This window comes from Gopherus evgoodei, chromosome 2 (genome assembly GCF_007399415.2).
Source record: "Gopherus evgoodei ecotype Sinaloan lineage chromosome 2, rGopEvg1_v1.p, whole genome shotgun sequence".
NCBI lineage: Eukaryota > Metazoa > Chordata > Testudines > Testudinidae > Gopherus > Gopherus evgoodei.
The window spans coordinates 264,506,290-264,529,457 of NC_044323.1; the positions used below are offsets into that span (position 1 = coordinate 264,506,290).

At 43.6% G+C, this 23,168-nt stretch overlaps 1 protein-coding gene across 4 annotated transcripts in view; it reads right to left on the reverse strand.

Moving 5' to 3' along the window:
* RSPO2 (R-spondin 2) overlaps positions 1-23,168 on the reverse strand; it is a 176,751-nt gene that overhangs the window by 71,768 nt on the left and 81,815 nt on the right. For 3 of the 4 annotated variants that reach the window (XM_030549601.1, XM_030549599.1, XM_030549600.1), the window contains 2 exons: positions 8,675-8,818; positions 4,393-4,581 (listed from right to left, as the gene is read on the reverse strand). In XM_030549601.1, coding sequence (XP_030405461.1) covers positions 4,393-4,581; positions 8,675-8,818 — 333 coding nt within the window. The remainder of the gene's footprint in view (positions 1-4,392; positions 4,582-8,674; positions 8,819-23,168) is intronic. The other variant, XM_030549602.1, reaches the window with a different exon arrangement.

Genomic DNA, 23,168 nt, shown 5'->3' on the forward strand with positions numbered 1-23,168 from the left:
GTGGTACCTTAGCACTTATCTCCATGGCAAGTTACTGCACGACAAGCCAGGGTGTGAATCTACAGTGCACCAGCCTACCACACAGTCAAGTTCCATGTGAACACTGCTGCAACTCAGTAAAAGTGCTAAAGTGAAGCTTAGCATATTACTACTTGAAGGCACAGTATGCCCACACTGGGACTTTCAGTGTGATGCAGCAATGTCCAAATGGAACATTCCGGTGCAGCAAGCTTGTGCACTATAGATTCACACCCTGGCTTGCTGCACAGTAACTTTCCAACTTGGGGGTAGGGATAGATCAGTGGTTTGAGTATTGGCCTACTAAACCCAGGGTTGTGAGTTCAATCCTTAAGGGGGCCATTTATGGATCTGGGGCAAAAATCTGTCTGGTGATTGGTCCTACTTTGAGCAGCAGGTCAGACTAGATGACCTCCTGAGGTCCCTTCCAACCCTGGTATTCTATGTAGACAAACACTGCAACTGCTATTGTGCAAACAGTTAAAATATAAAAGACACAGCAAAGAGTCAGATTCAGCTTTGGAGCTGAGTTCATGTTGGACAGAGAAAAGGCCACATCCTTCCATCCACTGTCTCTTGAGAGAGAGGGTACCTTTCAATGCTGTCTAGAGTTCTACAGGATCACACACCAGGATTCACTTATCATAAGCACTCTGTACAAAACCATTCAGGGAAGGAAAACCTTCAGGATGAGCCTTTAATCCTGAGACTCTGGGAAGGCAAGCAGGAATCTCCATGAAGTGGGAGGCCAAGAGATAGCAGCTATATTGAGTAGCTATAAGCTGCTTGGAAATAGTAGGGTTTCAAACCACAGTCAATACTGCAGGCCTTCCACACTGAATGGAACTCTTGCATTTGCCTACAGTATATTTCTTGGTCATCTAGTGCAGGGGTTCTCAACCAAGGGTATGTGTAGCCCAGGGGGGCACACAGAAGTCTTCCAAGAGGTACATCAACTCATCCAGATCAATATTTCTCAACCTGGGGGGGAGGTCACAAGTGCAGGTCTGGCATTAGGGGGTGGCAACCACACCACAGGAGGCCCCACAAAGCTAAGTTACATGTTTCAGCCCTGCATGGTGGGTCACAGGCTTCAAGGGTACAGTAATCTGGAAAGGTTTAAAACCACTGACTAGTGAATAAAATCTTCAATATGTTATCAAAGAATTTAACTTGGGCATGATCCATGAATTTCTTGACTCAGTATGAGAAGGCTTACCATAGCTGCCTTACATTTAAATAGTGCCATGGTGGGGGGGTCCTCTGTGAATCTTTCTTGCCTTAGATACAGACCACACTCACTCCAGGCCACTTCCATCACCATTGTGTTTTATTACACTGTTCTAGCAAGCCATTACTTATAGTGCTGTCTACATATTTACACATCCCAGCCAGCTCCCCCTCTTGCTTCTGGGCAAAAAGGTGGCAGCAGCAGCAGCCAGCCCTACCTTCCTTCAGTGTCTCTACCCCTTTCAGGGCTTCCCTCCTCTCTATTTCTGTTCCCAGCTGCTGGGGCTGCTTCTCCTTCTAATTAGTCCTTCAACTGTGGCTGCAGGTGTTAATTGATCCTCTATTTAGGTCCCAATTAATCTTTATTGTGGGGATTTAAGTGACAGGGTACTGGGTCAGCTCCTGCCTCAGGATTCCTGTCACACAGAGGAGACGAAGGATCAAATCCATGGGCTGGATGCCTAGACAAGGTTTCTCACATTCTTTTAAAACTCAGACAGACAAAAGTTATAGACCCAGATATTAAACATTTCTGAAACAAGGTTGCTTCTGCACTAATGCACCCATATGAATACTGTGGGTCAATAGCGGATTCTATGGACCAAATTATCAGGAATTTAACTGAAAATACACCTGTAAAAATCCATTTTCAGGGAACTCTCAACATAACTGTATAGGGGATGGAACTAGGGGTGCTGGGAGTCCTGCTGCACCCTTTGGCTTGAAGTGTTTTTCATCATATACAGGGTTTACAGTTTTGTTCAATGCTTCCCAGCACCCCCACTATGCAACTTGTTCCTGCATCCTTGCATAACTGGACATTACATGCATGAATTCCTGTCTGCTTAGACAACTTCACCCCTGGGTCTCAAATCACACGGGGGAAGGGCTTGGGGTGGAAACCTATAAGGTTGTATCTGTCCTATCTAGAGTCTGAACTGGAGAAAAAATATCTAGTATTCTCCCAAACTCCAACCCATAAACTAACTTCCATCCACCAGAAACACCAAAAGGAGGCCTCAAAACAAGAAGTAACTCAAAGTACAGTGTATAGATCTTCATAATGTGATCATCCCCTTCCTTTATTTTGTACCAGCGGAAAAATAGTTAAGAAATCAGCTCTCATTGTTATCACTTTTGGACCTCAGAATTAGCACATTACTGAAATAAACAGGCCAGTTTACAGATCTCATTTATTAGTTCAGGCTGTCTGGAAATGCAAGCAAACATAATTACATTGGTTTACATGTCGTTTGCATTCTGAAAGTTATAGAGGACCATTAAAGACTTAGCAAGAATAGACTCTGGGACACAATATGGCAGCATCCAGGAAAAAATACCAGCTCACTGACCTACCATGAATCAGCCCAATTAAACCTCCGATTCTGCCTTTTCTGCCTGCCTCCTCTTTCCCTCCCTCCCCGCCCCGCCCAAATATCCACCAATGCAGAACTGCTCCCCAGTGCATTTCCTAGTAGTTTTTCCCCCCTGTTTAGTTTAAATGTCTCAGGAGGCAGGGCTTTCATCACTCCACACCATAACAGATCTTACTCCCAGAATGTTTTTTTTTCCTGATATTCATCCAAAGTTTTCCCCTTTCTTAATGTGTCAGCTAATTACTCTTCAAAAAGTCATGGAAAATGGAAAGTCCAACTCTGAAACAAATGCAGGGCTTTACAAATTGTAGATAAACACATAAATAATAAAAAAAGATTAATACTGGATGTATGTTAAAGTATAGTACAACTAATTTTAAAGCAGTATCAGGAGTCTATCATTTCTTCTTGTTTGGGCTACATTTAAATTGCTGACAAAATGGTATCCAATTATTTTCCAAAGGAAAGAGTGTTCTGCTGCTAGTTGTGTAAACAAAACATTAGTGGTTTGGAATGAACACTATAGGGTGACAAGTATTTAACCACCTGATAAACACGTATATTGGTATAAAATATTATACTGATATGACAATATGCATTGGCTATTCGTCAGATATTACTGATTTATTATATTGAAAGTAAAAATGATTTGCCTCACATTTCCTCCCTGTAAACAGTGGATTAAAATTCCCATGTTTTAACTTTGTGTAAAAATAATGCTTAGATTTACAAGCAAAGTAGAGTTTAAAGTAGTATATATATTTCTATCTATTCAAAATTTGGATCACATAAAGCACTGTTGTCAGCCATAGATGTAATATATTGAGTTTCATGGTTTACGAACAGAATAGGTTAACAATCAGCCATAAATGAAGGTGGTAAAAGATAAAATTAGCTAAATCTAAGCAATAATGCTTGACTTGTTCAGTATGCCCTGACTTTTTAAAAAAAGACATAGGGTAGCTAGTAGTTTTGTTTAATGTGGTTTAAAGAGCTGAACATTTTTACCTGGTGCATAAACATATTGTATGTGTTGTACATACAATAAATGAAGACGCTGCATCAAGAGACAGAAATTTTAAACCTTTAGGATGAGATAGGTAGGAGTGTGGGGGCAGGGCCAGTGCTACCATTAAGGCAAATTAGGTGGTTGCCTAGGGTGCCAAGGTTTGGGGATGCCAAAAAGCGGTGCCCCTAATTTTTTTTTACAGCGGTTCCTCCCTGAGCATGCAGTCGCTGCTCCACTTCTCCTGCCTCTCAAGCTTGCAGCACCAATCAGCTGTTTGGCACTGCAAGTCTGGGAGGGGAGGAGAATTAGAGCGGGGGCAGCATGCTCGGGGAGGACACGGAGCAGAGGTGAGCTACGGTGGGGAGGTGCTGCCCAGCTCCCCTAGGGTGGGGCTGCCACAGGGCGGGTGCCTCAGGCCAAATGGGGGGCGAGGAGCTGCTGCAGGGCTGGGAATGAGGAGCAGGGGGCGCAAGGTGGAAGTATCGCCTAGGGTGCGAAACTTCCTTGCACTGGCCCTGTGTGGTGGGAGAAGCAAAAGTGCCACTATAGATTGCATATACACACCCCTGCCCCCCAGTGGACTGGCTCTGTGTGCAGTAGTGTGGTTCTATTGCCTTTTTGCCCATGCATAACTGCAGAAGATAGAGTAAGGGCAGGATTTTCTCTCTTGCTTGGACTATATAGCTCTGTTTTCCCAGTTATAAATGGGACTTAAATTAGAAAAGGCCCATAAAATTGTTTTGCGGAGAGCGTTCTTACCTCCTGGACAGTGCCTCACAGCCATTTTACATCTTCTGGACTCTGCAATGGTTGGGCAAGGTATTGTGTCCTTTGCCGGCTTTTTCACAATTTGCCTTGTTCTTGTTTCCAAACCCCATTTAAATCCACAGGTTTTGTTATTTCTGCTGCAAGTTCCCCATTCACTCCAGGGACCCACTTCACAGCCTTCTGATAAAGCAAAACAGGTCATAAATTAGTGGGCTTTGTCTGTATCTGTGTATCTTTCTTTCACAATACATGGCAACTCTAATTAGCAAGAGTATTAAATTAGAAGTTATTGCTTGTAAAATTTATTGTTTGGTGAAATTTCAGATTATGATCTTAGTTTGCAGTTTTTACAAGGCAATTGTGTCAGAAACATGAATTGTCCTAAACACTGACACAAACAACAACTAGCCAACCACAGATTCTTTGTAACAATTCCCTCTACATGGCTTTCATTATTTTCATGGCTTTGTAACAATTCTCTCATCAACTGGTGCCTGTTTTATATTTGATACTATTGTATCCAGAAGATTCTAACTTGTATTTTTAGGCTGTTTATCCTTTGAAACTAAAAATGTTCATCCAGAAGTTACAATCTGTGTCTTCTACTCAAGCAGTGTACAAAGTAGTGTTTGTACCAAAAAGAATGGTCTTTTGAAACTTTGCTTGGTGAGCATACTCAGAGTGTGGTTCACATAGTGTTATTAGCAGAATGAATAAATGAATTAAAGAATCAAGATAAGGAGTTGGAAAAGGACAGAAGAAATAAAACACAAAACTATATGGTTAATCCACAAAAGCATAGGTATAGTAGCATTGTCAATGCCAACCATTCATAAAGAATGAGTCAGCCTTCCTGCCCGCCCCCATCATGAGACTAGCTTAAAAATCATGAAAAAAAATAATTTAATTAAAATGCTGGGTTCTCTTCATGTGTTCATGTTTTTTGAGCCTTTAGGTTCATGTTTTCCTCAGTCATAAAGGTTCAGTTTTTCAAATAAAATCAGAGTCTCACAAGACATGATTCCAGGTGTGAGGTAAATCCACAACCAAACCAGGGCTGCTCACTCAGCTGCCTCTCCAACATATCAATGATCAGGTCTGTGGCAGCCACTGAGGAGGAGAACCTTCTTGCAGACCCCCTGCTACACAACATCCTGCTTGGTGCACCGGAGGTTGGTCCTGGCTAGTGCCACCAGGATCAGAGACCTCCTGGACTATGACTGAAGGGAGTGGGTGGACTCCCTAGTGCTCAGCCAGTGCATGGGACTCACCACCCTTGTGTTCCCCATGTGTGCTCCAGGAGGTATGTGCAGCCTTACTGCCCACCTATCACACTTTCCTCAAGTCCTGCAGGAGGATACTCCCCACCTGCATCTCACCATCAGGCCTCTGCCATGCACGCCTCCCCAGCCACCCCTGACATACCACCTGAACAACATGCAGCCAGTCTGCCTCTGAATCGCCCTCAGGAAACATCAATATGCACTAGTGCTCCACACCCTGCATTTCCTTGCCCTCACGTTCCACCTTGACACCAGTTGGAGGGAACTCCTACCACCCCAGGAGGGTAAATATTCCACTCTGATCCCCTGGCCCGCTGGGGATATTAGTTGGTGGCTCCTTCATGGAGCTGTGAGCACAAATGTGTACCTGGAACAGTTCACCATCTCCTCCCTTGACACCTGACCCTTCTGCAGTGAGAGGGAGACCCTGGTGCACATTTATATAGGGTGCATCAGACTGGAGAAGCCCTTCGTCCAGCTCCTCCAAAACCTCCTTAAGTTCTGGCTGCACTTTTCCCCACGTCTTGTTTTATACACACCCTGTCTGTGATCCTATGAATTCATCAACCTTTTCCTGGTGCTGGCCAAGGTGGCCCTCTCCCACACCAGGAGGAGGAAACTGGATTGGGGGAAGGAGGGGCTTTGCGACTGGAAGCCTATTTCTGATCCCTTTTCAAGTCACATCTCCAGACAAAGTTCCTCTGGACTGTGTCCACTGGCTCCCTGGAGAAGCAGTGAGTGCCATCCGAGGTTCTCTGCTTGGTTTCTCCCTTTGGATCCCAGATTTCATCCCTGTGACCAGGGCCAGCTCCAGCTTTTTTGTCACCCCAAGCAGCGATCATGGGGAAAAAACAAACAAACCACTATCGGCAGCAGTTTGGCGGCTGCTCTATTGCACCGCTCCATTCTTCGGCAGCAATTCGGCGGCCAGTCCTTCCCTCTGAGAGGGGCTGAGGGACCTGCCACCGAATTGCCGCCGAAGACCCGGACGTGATGCCTTCTTCCATGGGTTGTCCCAAGCACCAGCTTGCTGCGCTGATGGCTGGAGCTGACCCTGCCTATGACCTTCACTGCCATCCGTTTTTTCTTTTGCTGTCCCTTGTCATTACTTGATGCCTGGGTCTGGTGCCTCCTCCCTCTTATGCTGCACACCCACCCATCCTCAGAGCCTCAATGGGTTCCCCTCCAACAGAACTGTAGTGAGCATGCCGGCATACAGCAACAACCCAGCTTTACTGACTTACCCCTCCCAGAGCCTGCAGTGACTCAGCCATCAAGCATGTGGCAGCAACCTATCCCTGAGTGGAGCCTGGGTCAGATGACCCCCCAGGTTCTGATATTTTCCCAGTCCTGCCAGAGCTGTAGATCAGTCTGTACAACAGCATTACCTGTCCAGGAACCCTCTTGCTATCTCTCAATGTATCAGATTCTCTCAGCCTGCTCCTGCCCCAGCCTGGCCCAAGCCCTGTTCCAGTCTCATCCTTGCCCTGCTCTGACCTTGCTCCAGGCCTTGCCTACACCTCCTGACCCCATGGGACTCTGACTCTCACCAGCTGTGACTTTTGGCCTGTATCTGGACTCCAGGTGTAGTACTGATTTGGTTTCTAACCATCCAGCTTCAACCTCTGGCTTGCAGCTGGACTCTGGCTACAGTACTACTTCTGGCTTGTCTACAGACTATGATCTTGGTTCTGACCCCAGCCTGTCCTTGCATCTCGGTTCCAGCGCTACCCTCAGGCCGGGCCCGCCCTGACATCTGGCTTCAACCTCTGCTGTGACCACTAGGCACGACTATCAGGAGACAGAGCCTCACATTACGAGCTGGAGCTTTAACAAAAATATCAAATATCATGAGACTCATTCAGGCGTCAGCAATGCTGGCTCAGTTTTATAAACTTTATAAATTTTAAATTGGGAATCACTCACTTTCTGAAGTAAATCCAAAGCAATGGTAGTAATCCAGTTCAGTAGCTTTACAGAATCTGCAATTAGTACTCACTGTACTCTTGCAGATGGGAGTGATTCAGACATTGGGAGATGGTGAGGAGGATTCAGTTTTCCTATATCTGTCCTTTAATCCTAGCCCAGGTGACCTGTGTGTGTGGATGTAGAAGCACATGTACATTTCCTCTTGGCTGTCGGGCCTCGCAAGGAGTAACCTCCTGCCAGGTTTCATGTGCTCCTATTTTTCCCTTTGACATGTTGGGGATACAGGGGAGAGGCAGAGAGAACACACTGGGATTAGCAGCACTACTAGGGCCACCCAGCAAGGACTAGAAGCTGGAAAGACAAATCCTCTCTCTGCTCCCATCCTGCCCTCTACTCATGTGACATGGGAAAGAAAGAGGGCTTCAGAAAAAGCTGAATGAATTCAGAGTTAAAATTCCCTGCTCAGTATGAACTCAGCCAGCCCTATGGCTGGGCAACAGATATTGCGTGGGTAGACTTAGGAGTGCACTAACCCCATAATTAATTATAATTAATTAATTATATTATATTATATATTTAATTTCAAGGCCTGATTTATAAGTTTTCAGGAGAATGAGGTTTTTAAAAAGCCAAGGTATAAGACCCTGATGATAGTGATGTAACAAAATGGACCAAACTCTGGTGTAGGGGTAGGGCACAGCACCCCAATATTGTGCTGTTTAAAAATCTACAGAAAGTTATAATGTTAGAGAGAGTGATGTTTTTCTGAGAACAGTGACTAATTTAATGAGATAAAAAGAGACAGCTGGATTACATTAGTAGTTTCATCTAGTATATATACACCAATGTTAGCAAGAAAAAATATTGTACAATGTAATTACTTGAACTTGTCCACTTTAATATCTAGAGAATTCAAAATGTCAACATAAGACAATTTTAAATTTAAATCCCAATTTATAAGACATTTTAGAATCAGAAGTGCAGAATAAATTGAGCAGGCATTTCATAAAGATACAGATATTAAAATAACTGCTACGATAGAGTTGTGCAAAGACACTTACCCACACATTCCATAGTTTCCTCTAAGGATGCAAATCCATCCGGGCATTCTTCAAAACAACGGCCTCTGTGTAAGTAAAAGCCAGCTTTGCATTTGGTGCAAAAGTCTCTGCTAAAGCAAGAGTCGCAGTTTTCTATTCTGCATCCTGAGACATATTTTAAAAGTTTTCAGTTAGAATAAGGCCAAACATGAAAGCAATTAAATAGCAAAAATAGAAGAGTTAAAAAAAGAGATGCCGTCAAACTGAAATCCACCCAGTATTTAAAAAAAAATTACCTTTGGCTACCACATTTGCCCCAGAACCCTATTTTCTGTGATTCTAGAACTACATTTTCCTGTTTTTAAAAAACAGATATTTTCCCTTCCTTCTTGCTGTATTAAAGATACACCCAAACAACAGAAACTGACTCAACAGTGGAAATTGTGAAGTTGCTTATGCACAAAGTGCTGCCAAATGCAAAAAGAAGTTGAAATATCTATTTTTTCTCTTGCCTTAGATGTTAAACAGTAGGTACAATAAAAAATTTTTAAAGTGCAACTTTTGAGTTGATTATCCTCCTGTGTGGGATAACATTGGGTTTAATAGAACTATATTTTGTTGTGGTTCCCCTCCCCATACACACATACACACTTGTATTTAAACACATTTGTGGGAGAAAAGGGGGAGAGGGAGATATTTAGAGAAAGAAGAACAGATAATGTGCTAACATATATCATTATTGCCTATCATTGCATATAGTGTCTAAATAATTTCCATTAGTTGACCATGAACAGAATATTTGCAGCCACCTGAGAATGCTTTCTTATGCTATGTTTGATTTCTAAACTCACATATGAATCCATATGCTATGGTACAGATACATAGTTCTTCCAGATTTTATTTGCAAATAGAATTTAGCAGCCAGTATCTTGACTTTCTGCTTCTCTTTTTGTTAGTAATATACGTGCCATATATCTCTTCTACAGCATGTGTAAGTAGCTTCCATGCGGCATCTCAGGATTTTGATTTATATCCTCAGTTGCTGACTAGATTTTTCTCCCCATTTCTAAAATATAGAGTCACAGTGCTATCTGTGCTGAGGATGCTGAAACTATTCTATACTGGTTGTTTTTACTGACTAGTCAGCTATAGTTACATATCAAGCTGATGCCTTTGTGTTACTTAGGTCTACATTGCTGCTGCTCTTGTGTGTTCCAGAAGCAATGTTCAAGGACCAATCTGTTAAGGTCTCAAGAAATTGTTTCTCAGCCTTCTGCTTATAAGACATCATATGATCCAGTTTATATACGAGTCACGCACTCTGTTTTAAATAGGAAAAAGGTAACTAAACCTAATTTTGCTGAGGAGATATAAGCTAAGACAAAGTATAGACTCTCCGTCATTCCAAGGACTCTGATCCAGTCCTATGCACAGAGCAGGATGCTGTCAGGGATGAGGCTTCTGCTTCCTAAAGCAACACATCTGGGGGCCAATCTTCCACTTCTTGTGCTTCCTAAACTTTCACTGGACCTTTAGAATATTAGCTTTCTGATACAGATAGTAGAGCTATTACTAAAATGATGATTATGGGTGTTTATTACTTGAAAAAAGAAAGGTAAACATTCAGAAATCAGTCACCATGAAAACTTTTAAGATAGACAAGTCAGACATTGAGTTAGTATATAAAACAGGAATATAACTTCCTGGTTTGTAAATGAGCCATCACGCATGACAAGAGGGATAGGTGATTTAGAGAGAGAGAAATTTAGACCTACACAAACACACACAGAGGTCTGAAAACTAGGGATACTTAAAAGGCTATGTTATGGAATAATTAAATATAATAGTATTGCTGTTTCTGCAAGGTTTTGATTAGCAAAGTCTCAACACACACACACGCCAGGGCAAAATGTTCAAAATATAACAGAAAAATCCATTGATAAAATAAGAATCACACACATTATAAATCATGAATATTATTTGAAATATTTTATTCCTTTTTAAAATATATAAATTGCATCAATATATCCATCCTTAGCATCTGAAGTTACATCAGAAAGCATTTGGAATTCATTTTATGCAACATTGTATTAGTTTTTGTGGTTACTTATGTCATGCATTTCTTTTTCACTCTTTCCAAAGGAGCAAGTTGATCCAGTGTGGTACTTCTGAAATAGCTATTTGTAAATTCCTCTAAGAACTTTGCAAGTTTATAAATTCTTTAAATACAAGGACTTTAGTATTTATTCTTAAACCTTAGAGGGCCAAAAGTTACAGTAGAGCCACTTAAATTGATGGGACATTTTATCTTCTGCAGCAGTTAGGGAAACACAAGGTATTTTACAGCAACTCTCTATTGTGACATTGAACTATAATGTAGGCAGTTTTCACAGGAAAAGTAATTTGATCTTTGGGACCCCTTTGTGATTATGTGTAACCCATGTGCTTAATAGGGAAATATCTCTTTAAGAGACCCATTTGGGGGAGGTAAGAGTGAGTTGTGTCTGGGCCATTGTTGCTAGACAGATTTAGCACTCCACATCCAGAAGCTTCTGGAATTGGGTGTGGTAGTTTTGGTTCCCTGTTGCTGGGGTCAGACTGTGAAGCATTTTGCAGCAGGTTAGTGATATTGTTAACCCTCTAATAGGGAAGCATGGACAATGCTAATTATAGCAAGGGGAAACTGGAAGGGGAAAATAACTTGTATTTTAATTGGATGCTTTGAATGTTGTTTTGATTTTAGCCAAACTGTTCTAGTTAAATTGTCTCAAGTAGTCTGATTCACCAGCTTTTCTTTAAATGCAGTAATGGGGAAAGTTTTGTATTTTCTTGAAACAGGGTTTTCTTTAAATCTATACACTTAACTTGAGTGATTGGTTAATGAGTTAGCTGACTGGCAGCAGTGATTTCATGAGAGGAAGAGTCTGCATGGATTCCAGCTGAAGATTCCTACAAGCAAGTGGAGGGAAGATGTTGTTTTAGACTCAGCAAACTGTATAGATTTGGTGATCAAAGACTCTAACTGGGACTGAGGTGAGCATGTATAACTGTGAAAGTAATGTATCAGAGGGATAGCCATGTTAGTCTGGATCTGTAAAAGCAGCGAAGAGTCCTGTGGCACCTTGTAGACTAACAGAAGTTTTGGAGCATGAGCTTTTGTGGGTGAATACCCACTTCGTCGGAAGCATGCATCCAAAACTTCTGTTAGTCTATAAGGTGCCACAGGACTCTTTGCTGTGAAAGTAATGTCTGTGGATTATAAAATAGCCATGTCATGCTGTAAACATTAGATTTGTATTTGTTTATCATAAGATTTTATAATGTTATTTAATTAAATTATTTCTTTAGTTCCTTTTGGGACTTGAATATGGGGAGGCTGACCCTGTACAATCCTTGCTGAAAATCCTTGGAGACTGATTTCTGGGTCTCCAGCCACTTTCTATGGGAGTTGGATTATTTTTTTTAAGCCACTGGAGACAGGAAATGAAGTGAACTCCAGCCCCCCCCCCAAAGGTTAAATATGCAGAGCTCAAAATTAGCTTACTGAGGTCTTCAACATACTATATGTAATAATATAGCTGCCACGTGGAAGCAACGGCTCTTCAGGCTCTACCTCTCTTTTACAGATCTATCTGTCTTAGGCTATGTCTACACTATAAGCTAGGGGTGTGATTCCCCTGCTTGTGTACACAAACTCATGCTAGCTCTCATAAAGCTAGTGTGTGTATAAATAGCAGTGTAGCTACGGTAGCACTGGTGGTGGTAGCAGCGGTACGCCTGAGCCATGCCAAGTAAAACTTGCCTGAAACCCATGGATATATACTTGGCACAGCTCAGACATGCATCCACTGCCACTTCCCACACTACCCTGGCTGCACTACTATGTATCCTCAAACTAGTTAAACGAGAGCTAGCATAAGTATGCGTACATGGGCAGAGGAATCACATCCATAACTCAGTGTAGACATAGCCTCATGGCTCCCGTTACCGTAGTATCTGAGATGCTCAAAATCTTTTCACGTATTTATCCTCACAACATCCTTGTGAAGTAAGGAAGTGCATCTCCCCATTGTACAGCTGGAATCCTGAGAGACTAAGTGATTTTCCCAAGGTCACAGGGAGTCTGTGGCAGAACAGGAAATTGAACATAGGTCTTCCAGATCCCAGGCTAACCCCCAACCCCTGACCATTCAGTCTTTCTATGTGCGTAGTCTGCTGTTAGTACTAGTCCCAGGGGAGCCTCAAAATGACATTCAGATCCTTTGTTTAGATAAAGCCCAAAGGTTTGGATGCTTACCCAAAATTTAGTTGCCAAAAAGGGGCTAGTTAGCTGTCTGCTGTATCATTTTCTCTACTTTTATGCCTGAATGGATCTCCTAGGGGCCCAGCATCTGTGCATGGGGAGAAGGCTAAGAAGTGATGGCCAGTGAGAACATGTTTCAGCTTCCACCCATCAACCCTGATCCTGAGTTAGCTACTCCCTGTAGGAAATAGATTTCCACAGTCCTTACTCAGGCAAAACTCCTGTTAAAGTCAACTTAAATTGCTTCATGTCTGCAGAAGAAACAGATCCTTGGTTGGAAGATAACAGAAATATTTATTATAACTAATAATGGCACGAATTTTGTCTGGGTTAAGGACCAGGCCCTTAATACTTAATCTACAATGCATGTGGATTGCAAATTAAGAGCCTGACCCTGCAAAGTCTCTCCCAGGTTAGCAAGCACTTTCAAGATGAGGCCGTAAGGTGACTTGCTTTGGTGATAGTCCTGCAACAGTTAATTGCAATGCACGTTTGTTATAGTCAACATGCATTGCAAATATTTCATTAATTGCAATGCTTGAATCAAATGTCCAGTATGTTTAAATATTCATAAAAACATTTGCTTCTTGCCCACCCACGCAAGACAGTTTGAAAGGACATCAAGGTTTTTCCAAATAATTTAGTCCAATGATGAGGTGCAAAACAGAACATGAAAAGAAATTAGCATCATGTGACCCTCCCTCACATCCAAGTGACGCAAATGTACACTTGAAATAATGCATTAATTATTTACTTCCAAAACGGGGAGGGAATAACATGTTTTGAAGTTGATTTCATTTCTAGATGATCTGGTGGTTCCTTCTGGCCTTAAAATTATGACTCATTTATGTACTGTTGTTTTAAATGAAAAATCATTTGCTAAAAGCACCCTTTGATAAAAGTGTTATATTCTTGCTAGATGAATTTTCACTTCACCTGACTTTATGGAAACTCCCTTAAAACCTTGCCTGGTTTGGTTTAACAGAACATATGCAAAGAGCATGTTTAAAAAATAAATTAATAATTCTATTCTATTTTGGTTTCTGGATCATAATTCAAAACTCCTATCTTATTTCCATCCTTTCTTTTGCCTTTTTTGGCAGTTCAGATTTGTTGGGTTTTTTGTTTGGTTGGTTTGAGTTTTTGTTTTATTGTATTACCACAAAGTCCCAATGTTATAATTATATTATGGAGGCACCGATAGCAGCTCCATAGTTAAGGGTGAATTGAGATTGCCATTTAGAGCAGTTCATATTCTTTTTTTTTCTGATGAAGATGACTGATTCTGATTACCAGACTCTTACCATGTAACCTCGTCCAGATTCAATTTGGGCGGGCGGGGGGGAGAAAGAAAATGAAAAAAACATTTCTGCACTATTTTAAGAGTTCTAAGACCCAGATACTCAGCTGTGTCACACTGCCACTCAGCACAGTACACTCCCATGAGCCTTAGGATTGCTGGGGGGAAATCCTCACCATAAATTTATAATAGCCCCAAAAGGGCCATCAGCAGCCAAGGACCACCAGAGAGTAGTGCACAGTGACCACTCCTCATCCTTGATGCAGCCACAGCACATCCTCTACACAAGTCAGCTACTAGAGGTCTTGAACCCAGGCCCACTAAGCATGAGCCTTATCCACTGCACTGGCTCATGATAAAGGAATTGCTGTTAATACCCAACCACCAGAAGCTACACTCACTGACTCAGTAGGCTCAAATGACTAACAGAAGACTGCTGATTGGGCACCAGTGGGTATAAAGCTTCCTGTTCCTGTCCCATCCCTTGTCTGAGTAACTAGTTGCTAGGCCTGTTGCTGCTCAGACCTCTGAGACCAATTCCCATCTTCCTCATCTGGTTCCTGCTCCTTGTTCTTGCTGTCTCATCTTGCTCCTACTACTACACCTCATCCCAGTTCTTGTCACCATGCGTTGTCCTGCTTCCTAGCCCTGACCGTACTTGCTGTTTCTGTCTTAGACCCTTAGGATGGCTTCTGACTGACTCTGGCTTTGACCCTTGGTGGGACTCTACTCCTGGATCCAACCACTTTGTCAGACAGCCCACATTATGGGCCCTGACAGCTTGCTCAGACCAACCTTGGTCTTCTCTGGGACTCATTATTGAACCCCCAGACCAACTATGGACACCAGTGGGTCTCCCATCCTGCCATCATCCCAGGGCCCTGTGAGCCCTCAGATGCAAATCACTGCCCTCCAGGCAGAGAACTAGAAACTGAGGAATCCAGTATGACATTTGCAGATGGGAAATCATTCCTTTCAGGAGCAAGCCACAGCACTCAGACCAGCTGTGGGTAACCACTCATCATCTCTTATGACACCAGCTCAGGAGATAGGCCCCAGAGTTCCTTTGCCAGACAGATATGATGGCACCCTCAGTAATTTTCATGGGTTACTCATAGGGGAATTCTACGCTACTGTGCATGCTCAGAAGTAATGTCCCCCGCAGATTTCTTTGCTTCTCTGCAGAAAAATGACTTTCTGATGAGAAGCAAAGGGAAGCCACAAGAGTGATCATAGGACCCTCCCCATGCTTTGGGTGTCCAGGGCAGCTGGCAGAGAGGTAAATCACTGTAGGGCAGAGGGCAAGATGGGGAAAGACATGGCTGGTGCCTCATACCCTACAACAGGCTCAGCTGCTAATCCTGCCTGGGCTTGGGAGGATGGGACTTCCTCTTCCCCTGCATGACATCCGAGGTTGTGTCAAACCCACCCCCAGATTTCTCCCCTGGCTGTAGGAAGCTCTGCAAAATGCCCCCCATCCTACGCTTCCTGCACCCATCACTCCTCAGCTGAAGGGGGAGGGATCACTGTTCAGGGAGCTGCTCCCCCATCCGCCCAACTCCCATGCATCCAGACCCCCTCATACCCAGACCCTTCCACCAAGCCTCACTCCCATCCCTGCATCCAGACTCCCCCCCAACAAGCCCCACTCCTCCTGCACCTGGACCACCCCTACAAGCCACGTGCACCCAGATCCCCACCTTACCAAGCCCCAATCGGCTTCACCTGGATCCCCACCCCACTGAGCCCCACTCCCCCAGCATCTGCCCCCCCACTAAGTTCCCTACACCCAGACCCCTCCACTGAGTCCCAACCACCTTCACCCAGATTGGCCCACACAGAACCCTCTCCACTCATACCTAGATCCTCCCACACTAAGCCCCTCCACACTTGGATCCTGCCTTGCTGAGCCTGCCTGTCCTCACCAGCTGCACTTGGCATGGAGGGGCAGGATCCTGGGGTGTTTCTGTGGCAGGCCCAGTCCTTGTGTTGTGTCAGGGTTAGGTGCAGCCTCACCGCTGAGTCCATGTCTGGGAGGTGGGGGGGAGCTGTATAGTGATCTCCCACCCCTGTGCAGCCAGTAGCCTGTGCTCCCCAATGCCATGCCTCCACATTTATTTGACAAATAAAATTTGCAGAATTTTAAAATACTGTGTGCAGAATTTTTAATTTTTTTTGGTGCAGAATGCCCTCAGGAGTAATGGGTTCTTTACCCAGTGCAGACTCCTGTTTATGCTCCAGCCCCAGGAGTACATCACAGACCAAGTTAAAGTGTGGTTAGTACTGAGCTTGCTTACTGGGAAGGTCCTGGCATGGGCCTCTTGCTTTTTTAGAACAGAATCACTTAGTATTGACCAACTGGGACTCATTCTTACAAACGTTTGCCAGTGTTTTCAATCACCCTCACAAAGCCCACATGGCAGAGACTGCCTTCTGAAAGCTTCAGCAAACCCTGGGGTCAGCCTCTTCCTATGTCATCCCATTCAGACATTTGGCCATAAATATCACCTGTAATGATGCAGCACTCCATCAGTTTTGGCTCAGGCTTTGCAAAGAATTAAAAGACAAGCTGGCACAGATGGTCCCACTGACAAACACACCCCACCAGTTTATAGACCTTCATGGACCCCTGTATCCAGACAGAAACCAGACTGCACGACCAACAACTGGAACAAAGGAGGAGACCATCCACTTCCAGCATTTAGCCAAAGCTCAGGGCCAAGCGAGTCTTCCCTGGGTAGAGTCCATACCAGCTGACATATAATGGCCCTGCCTATCCCCAAGTGAATGAGACTAGGAAGACAGGAGAACCTCTGCTTCTGTTGTGGAGGAGCAGGGCATGCAGTATGTAAGTGTCCTTTCAATTCCCCTACTAACCTGATGACAGGGAAGAGGCTAACACCACACCCCATCAAGTCTGGGTACCATGAGGGAGAAACCACAAAATTATGCTAACTCAAGAATTTCTCATCCATTTCCATATCTCCATCTCCATTGCAGTTGCAGATTGTGCAGTTAGAGCAGGACTTTCCAATACAATGGGCCTTGATTGATTTAGGAACAGGGGACAATTTTATGGATTTTTTTGTGGACTGGGCCATCAGTCTCTCAATATAACCCAAGGGTAACCGGACCTGGTAGAAAGAGTACATGGGTCTCAACTGGCATCAGGCCTGGTTACACAGAGACCGCACCACTGGAAGTGGTGACTGGAGATCACCTCAAAGTCCTACAGTTTAACATTATTTCCTCCTTACATTTCACCTTGGACTTTTTAGGGTCACTGCAGCTTATTCTTCACAATCACCATATTCTGTGGTCTCAATGAGTTACTGCCTTTCCATCAAGCTTCCATAGGGACAATTCCCTTCTCGTTCAAGAACTTGAAACCCTAGAAATAAAGCCAGAGGGTTCCATTCCTGTAACCCAGATGTTCCCTGAACATGGCAGCAACCCTGTTGGATCTAGAAACTCCATCCCTGCACAATAAATCAAATCTTACTGTAAAATACCAACACTATCATGATATCTTTAAAAAATGAAACAGACTCAATACCCCTGCATTGTGTTAACAATTGCCCTATCGACCTTTAGCCCAGAACCAAGGTCTGAAGCAGAGTTAGCAATGTTAAGAGAGTACCTCCAGGAAAACCTAGCAAAAGGTTTCAGCTGCTGCTGTACCTCTTCTGTACTTTTGGTGAAGAAGAAAAAGATTACATAGTGCTTAATTTGCACCAGGGCTGAGCCCCAGCACCTCTAGGGTTGGCAGTTCATAGCCCCAGCACTTCTGGGCTTGCTGCATCAGTTATGAATGTAAAAAAAATTGCTTGAGTCCTGGCACTCCTTTCATTACAAATTAAGCACTGAGTACTGGGTACTGCACCAAATAACTAAATATAATCAGTACCCCTTACCATTAATCTCACTGCTCCTGGATAGGTATTAACTGGACCTTAGAAGAGCACATAATCTAGTTTGAATAGGGAGGGAGATGAGTGGAAGACAGCCTTTAGAACAAAGTATGGACACTTTGAGACTTTGGTAATGCCCTTTGGACTCACCAGTGCTGCTGCCACTTTCCAGCATCTGATCAACAACATTTTTCAAGATATCCTAGACCAGTTTGTAGTGGCATATCCAGATGATATCTTAGTCTATTCCAGTAATCAAGCAAAGGGCCTGAGCAGGGACCAGGATCTAATTGCAAAGCTTCTGCCAAATTTAGCATTTTTGGTCCAAGAGTTCCTCTGATCCCACACGCTAAAAGATCACACAAACTTAGAGAACTCAGTTTTAAGATCTCTGACATAGGAGCCTTTCTAAATAAAGCTGGGGAGCAAGGTATTTACATTTTTCATAATTTTTGCCACAGAAGTCAATGGAAAATGATCTCAACTGTGGGCTTCCAGACACAGAAAGACAACTGCCTGAGGGGTACTAGAGCTGGGAAGAGCAGGAGCACAAAAGTGACAAGTCCATGGGGGGTGTGAGGAGCAGGAGCAGAGGGAATGTGGCAGGGGAGAAGAGTGGCAGGATAGCCTAGTTGGAGGAGAACTGAAAGAAAAACCCATGGCTGGCCCAGGCCGGCTGACTCCAGCTTGCAGGACTCAGGCTCCGAGGCTGTTTTCAGTGCAGTGTAGACTTCCAGGCTTGAGCTGGATCTTGGGCCCTGGGACCCTGTGGGGTGGGAACTGAAGCCCAGAAGTCTACACAGCAATGTAATAGCCCCACAGCCGGAACCCTGTGAGCCAGAGCTAGAGGGAATGGCGGGCATGGAGGTGAGGTGGGACTATGTGGGGTATGGGGAGCTGTGTACAGGAGGAGGAAGAGGTAGGGAGCCACTTGATCCTTTGAGGTGCTTCTCAGGAACTTGGGTGAGCAGCCTGTCTGATGTTTGAGAAGAGGTCCCCTAAGACTCTGTAAGAGGAGTGCTCTACTGCAGTACTCCTTCCCTAGCTTGTGCACTAGCACTCCCTTCTGGCTCCTCAAAGGATCAAGTGGTTCCCTACCTCTTCCTGGAGTACCCCATTGCTTAGGCAAAACAAAAAGTTAGAAAACTTCTCCCTTCGTAAAAGCTGGTATTTTAATTTATAGAGCAGAATTTTTTTTTAAAAAAAAAATCACACTTAAAAGGGAAAAAAAATCACCACTTCGAACTTCTCCAATGTGCGGTCAAATCACATTATGCAGTCTCTTAATTCATCATGACAGAACTGCAAGGACCTGGAATTCCAGCGGTATGTCTATATTGCAATTAAAAATGGTTATCCCATGCCAGCTGATTCAGGCTCATGGAGCTCGGCCGGGGGGCCGTTTAATTGCAGTGTAGGCCTCCCGGCCCAGTCTGCAGCCCAAGCCCTGGGTCCTTCCCACCTCAGAGGGTTCTAGGAGTTAAAGGACCAGATTCTCTGTTGGTATAAATAGGCATAGTTTCATTGACCTCAATGGTGTTTCACCCATTTATAAGAGCAGAGACTCTGACTCATCTCATTAGATCAGAATTCTCTCCTTTTTCAAAAGGGAAGAACCAGCAGAAGGGAAGATAAAATCACAATCAGGGAAGAGCTTGTATACAGAAACTTAAGACCGTCTAACTTTGTAGTACTGTCACAAGGTAAAATTTCAAAACCTGCTACGTGATTTAGGAACCAAAGTCCTGGCTTTCAGTGAGATTTATGCTCCTAAATGCCCAAGTCACTTCTAAAAAATGGGACTATGGTGTTTTTGAAAATTTTATCCACAGTCCTTTGCATATCAAAATTCATCATTTTTTTCAAAGGGGATAGTGTTTCCTGACAAGTTTCATTCTGTTCCATATATGACTGCTTTAGGACAAATTGATCTGCTGCTGTGAGAAATATCCTTAGATCCTGGTTATAAAATATTACAGTTCAGCCTTCATAATCCCATTAACACTGACCTAAATTTTCAGTGTCAGTTTATTTGAAGGCCAGAAAGTAAATCCAAGGAGGATAAAATTAATATTCATAGACAGACAATTACATAAATGGGGCATTAAAAATTGTGATGAGCAGAGGCTGTACTAGCAAATCATGCTCAAATTACAGTGGCATTCAAGAGTACTAAACAAACAGAGGAACCAAAGTGCTACTAATAAATTTTTCCGATTTTGTCTTCCTGTCTCTAATACTAAAATGCTAAGTCTGCTTTTAAAAGACAACAAGCATTAAGGGACTGATAATGTTTGTCATTTTTTAATACTGAATCAAGAGAGGAGACATTCAAAGTACAAATTCAGATCTTAAGTTAATTCCAGATCCCAGTGCGTGGAGTCTGTGTTTTGGTGATCATTTTCTCTAACCTAATTCCAAGCACTCATTATTTTTCCAATTGAGCAGGCCACGTGGAAATGAAGCGCTAAATGCCAAGCAGCTGCATTTCAACCAGGAGTTTGCTTCCTGTTCCTGGGAAGCAAATGATGAGTTTTGGAATTGAAGGGCTGGGAAGTACAGCTCAGAGGACTGTGGGATACTATTTGCAGACTTTCCAGACCCAAGTGTGGTGGCCTGTACTTAAGCTGTAGCTAAAGTTCCCAGGTGTCTGGTTTTCAACTGGAACACCTGGTCGAAAATGGACCCTGGCGGCTCCAGTCAGTGCTACTGACCAGGCTGCTAAAAGTCTGCTCGGTGGTGCAGCAGAGCTAAGGCAGGTTTCCTGCCTGTCCTGGTTCTGCGCAGCTCCTGGAAGTGGCTGGGGTGTCCAGTTACTAGGCACAGAGGTGTCCACAGGGGCACCGCACGCTGCATCTGCCCCAAGTGGTGGCACCGCAGCTCCCATGGGCCAGGAGCCACAGCCAATGGGAGCTATGGGGCTGGCCAGCGGGACATGCCAGCTACTTCTGGGAGCTGCCTGAGTTAAGCGCCACCCAGAGCCTGCACTCCTCACCTCCTCCCACACCACAACCCCCTGCTCCAGCCCTGAATTCCCTCCCACACACAAACTCCCTGCCAGAGTTGGCACCCCACAGCCCCCAGCCCCAGCTCAGATCCCTCTCCTTCACCCCAAAACCCTCATCCCTGGCCCAACCCCAGATCACACACCCCCCAGCAGGAGGCCTTATTCCCCCTCATACCCCACTCCTCTGCCCTAACTCTGAGCCCTCTCCCATACCACAAAACCCTCTCTCATCAGCACAGAGCATCTTCACCAGACACGCTACAGCAGCGCAGATGCATTGGTGCAGTTGCGCCTATGTTGCGCTTCTAATATAGACTAGCCCAGACCGACAAGAAATTGAAGAATGAAGGAGAAGCTGATGAGGGGGACGGAGGAAAATTAAGTAGTGTAGCTTTGGGAAGGGAGAGAGTACAAGAAAGGGAAGAGGGCTGTGAGCTCTGGCTGGTTTTGGAGGGAGACAGAAATGAACAAAAAATAAAATGCAAAGAGCAAGGAGCTAAATGAGAACCGGAAAGTTTAGTGAACAGAAAGGAGGTCAGAGGCTGAAGCTCCCAGCTTAACTTAAACCTCAGGCTAAAAATTTTAAAAGCTGGGGGTCTATTTAAACTGTTAAGTAAAAATGGCTTAGGCCCCTGCAGCTCTTTCTTCAAGATACAAATCTAAACACCCTATGGGCTGTACAGCAGTCTCTTGTTGAAGAATCTGCAAACCCAGTGGATACATCAGTTTCTGGGGATTAAAATGGACCTACTGCTTCAGAAGAATGAGAATTTTGCCATTGTGAGAATTCTTTAACACTTAGTAATATAGCTCTATTATGTTAAAACATGGATTCATTATTAATAGGCATCTTTTAAATACTTGCCAAGCCACAATAAGTATCTTTTCAGACATAAATTAGTATTTTACAAATATACAATAGTCTTCTTAAATCTAAATTGACTACAGATTCAGGAATCTTAATTTAAATCATTGCCAGGATTTTTAGCTTCGAGACAGATCTATGGCAGCCCTACTGAAATGATACAGAGTTAGGCCAATAAGTTACAAAATAAAAAGGACATGTCCAAATGCTTATCATCCTTTTGTTGGGGAAAAAAATAAGGCGCCTGCAAAGTAGATTTTATCTAAACCTCAGATTCCTGGCAGTTAAATTTTATTTTCAAAATCCCAAATACTTTTTAGACCACATACTAGACTCGCCTCTTTTCAGTTTTTAAATTAAAGCCATTTTTTTGAATTAAAGGCAACAATAACAAAAGTACCTAAAACTACTTTTTACAAACTTAAAAAACACTGAGTTAATTTCAAGTTGACTGCTTCCTCCACTGGTCACTGCATCTGCTGATGTCTTGCTAGGAGTTGTAGTTGCTATATAGATTTCAGGAGAATTTAGTATAGCATCCCATGGGCTATTCTATATAAGCATTAGCCAAGAAACTTAGCTGTTCTATTTGAAGTAAAGTTTTGATATTTTGCAACACAAGCTCGTACTGGGAGGCATTTCTTAATATAGTAAATTAACTAGATATGTTTATTAAACACTTGTTTATTTTGTGATTGCTCGTTAATGTCTACTCTGTGCTAAACATTATTTTTATATAAGGCAGATGGGACTGTTTGTGACAGATATGGAAATATCCTGCAATATCTTTGGGAGATCTTACTATATTAAATGTATGTATCATTGTGGGCTAAGGATTGTACATAATTCAGTGAGGAGGTCTGATGGAGTGTTCACAACACACCACCCCTGAATGGGGTGAAGTGTCTCAGAAAGGGTAAGTAGGCTGCATCATGGGGACGAGGCAGACTTGACTGACAAGCACTAACTGAAGATGGAGCCCATCTGAGTAGGAGTAGGCAGGGCTTGTATAAAGCCTGACGGTGAGAGCAGAAGAGGGCTGCAGGGTTGAAATTTGCAGTCACTCCCTGGGCCTAATGAGGAGAGGAGGAAACCCATGGGGCAGGGGAGAAGAAGCCCTGATTCTGAT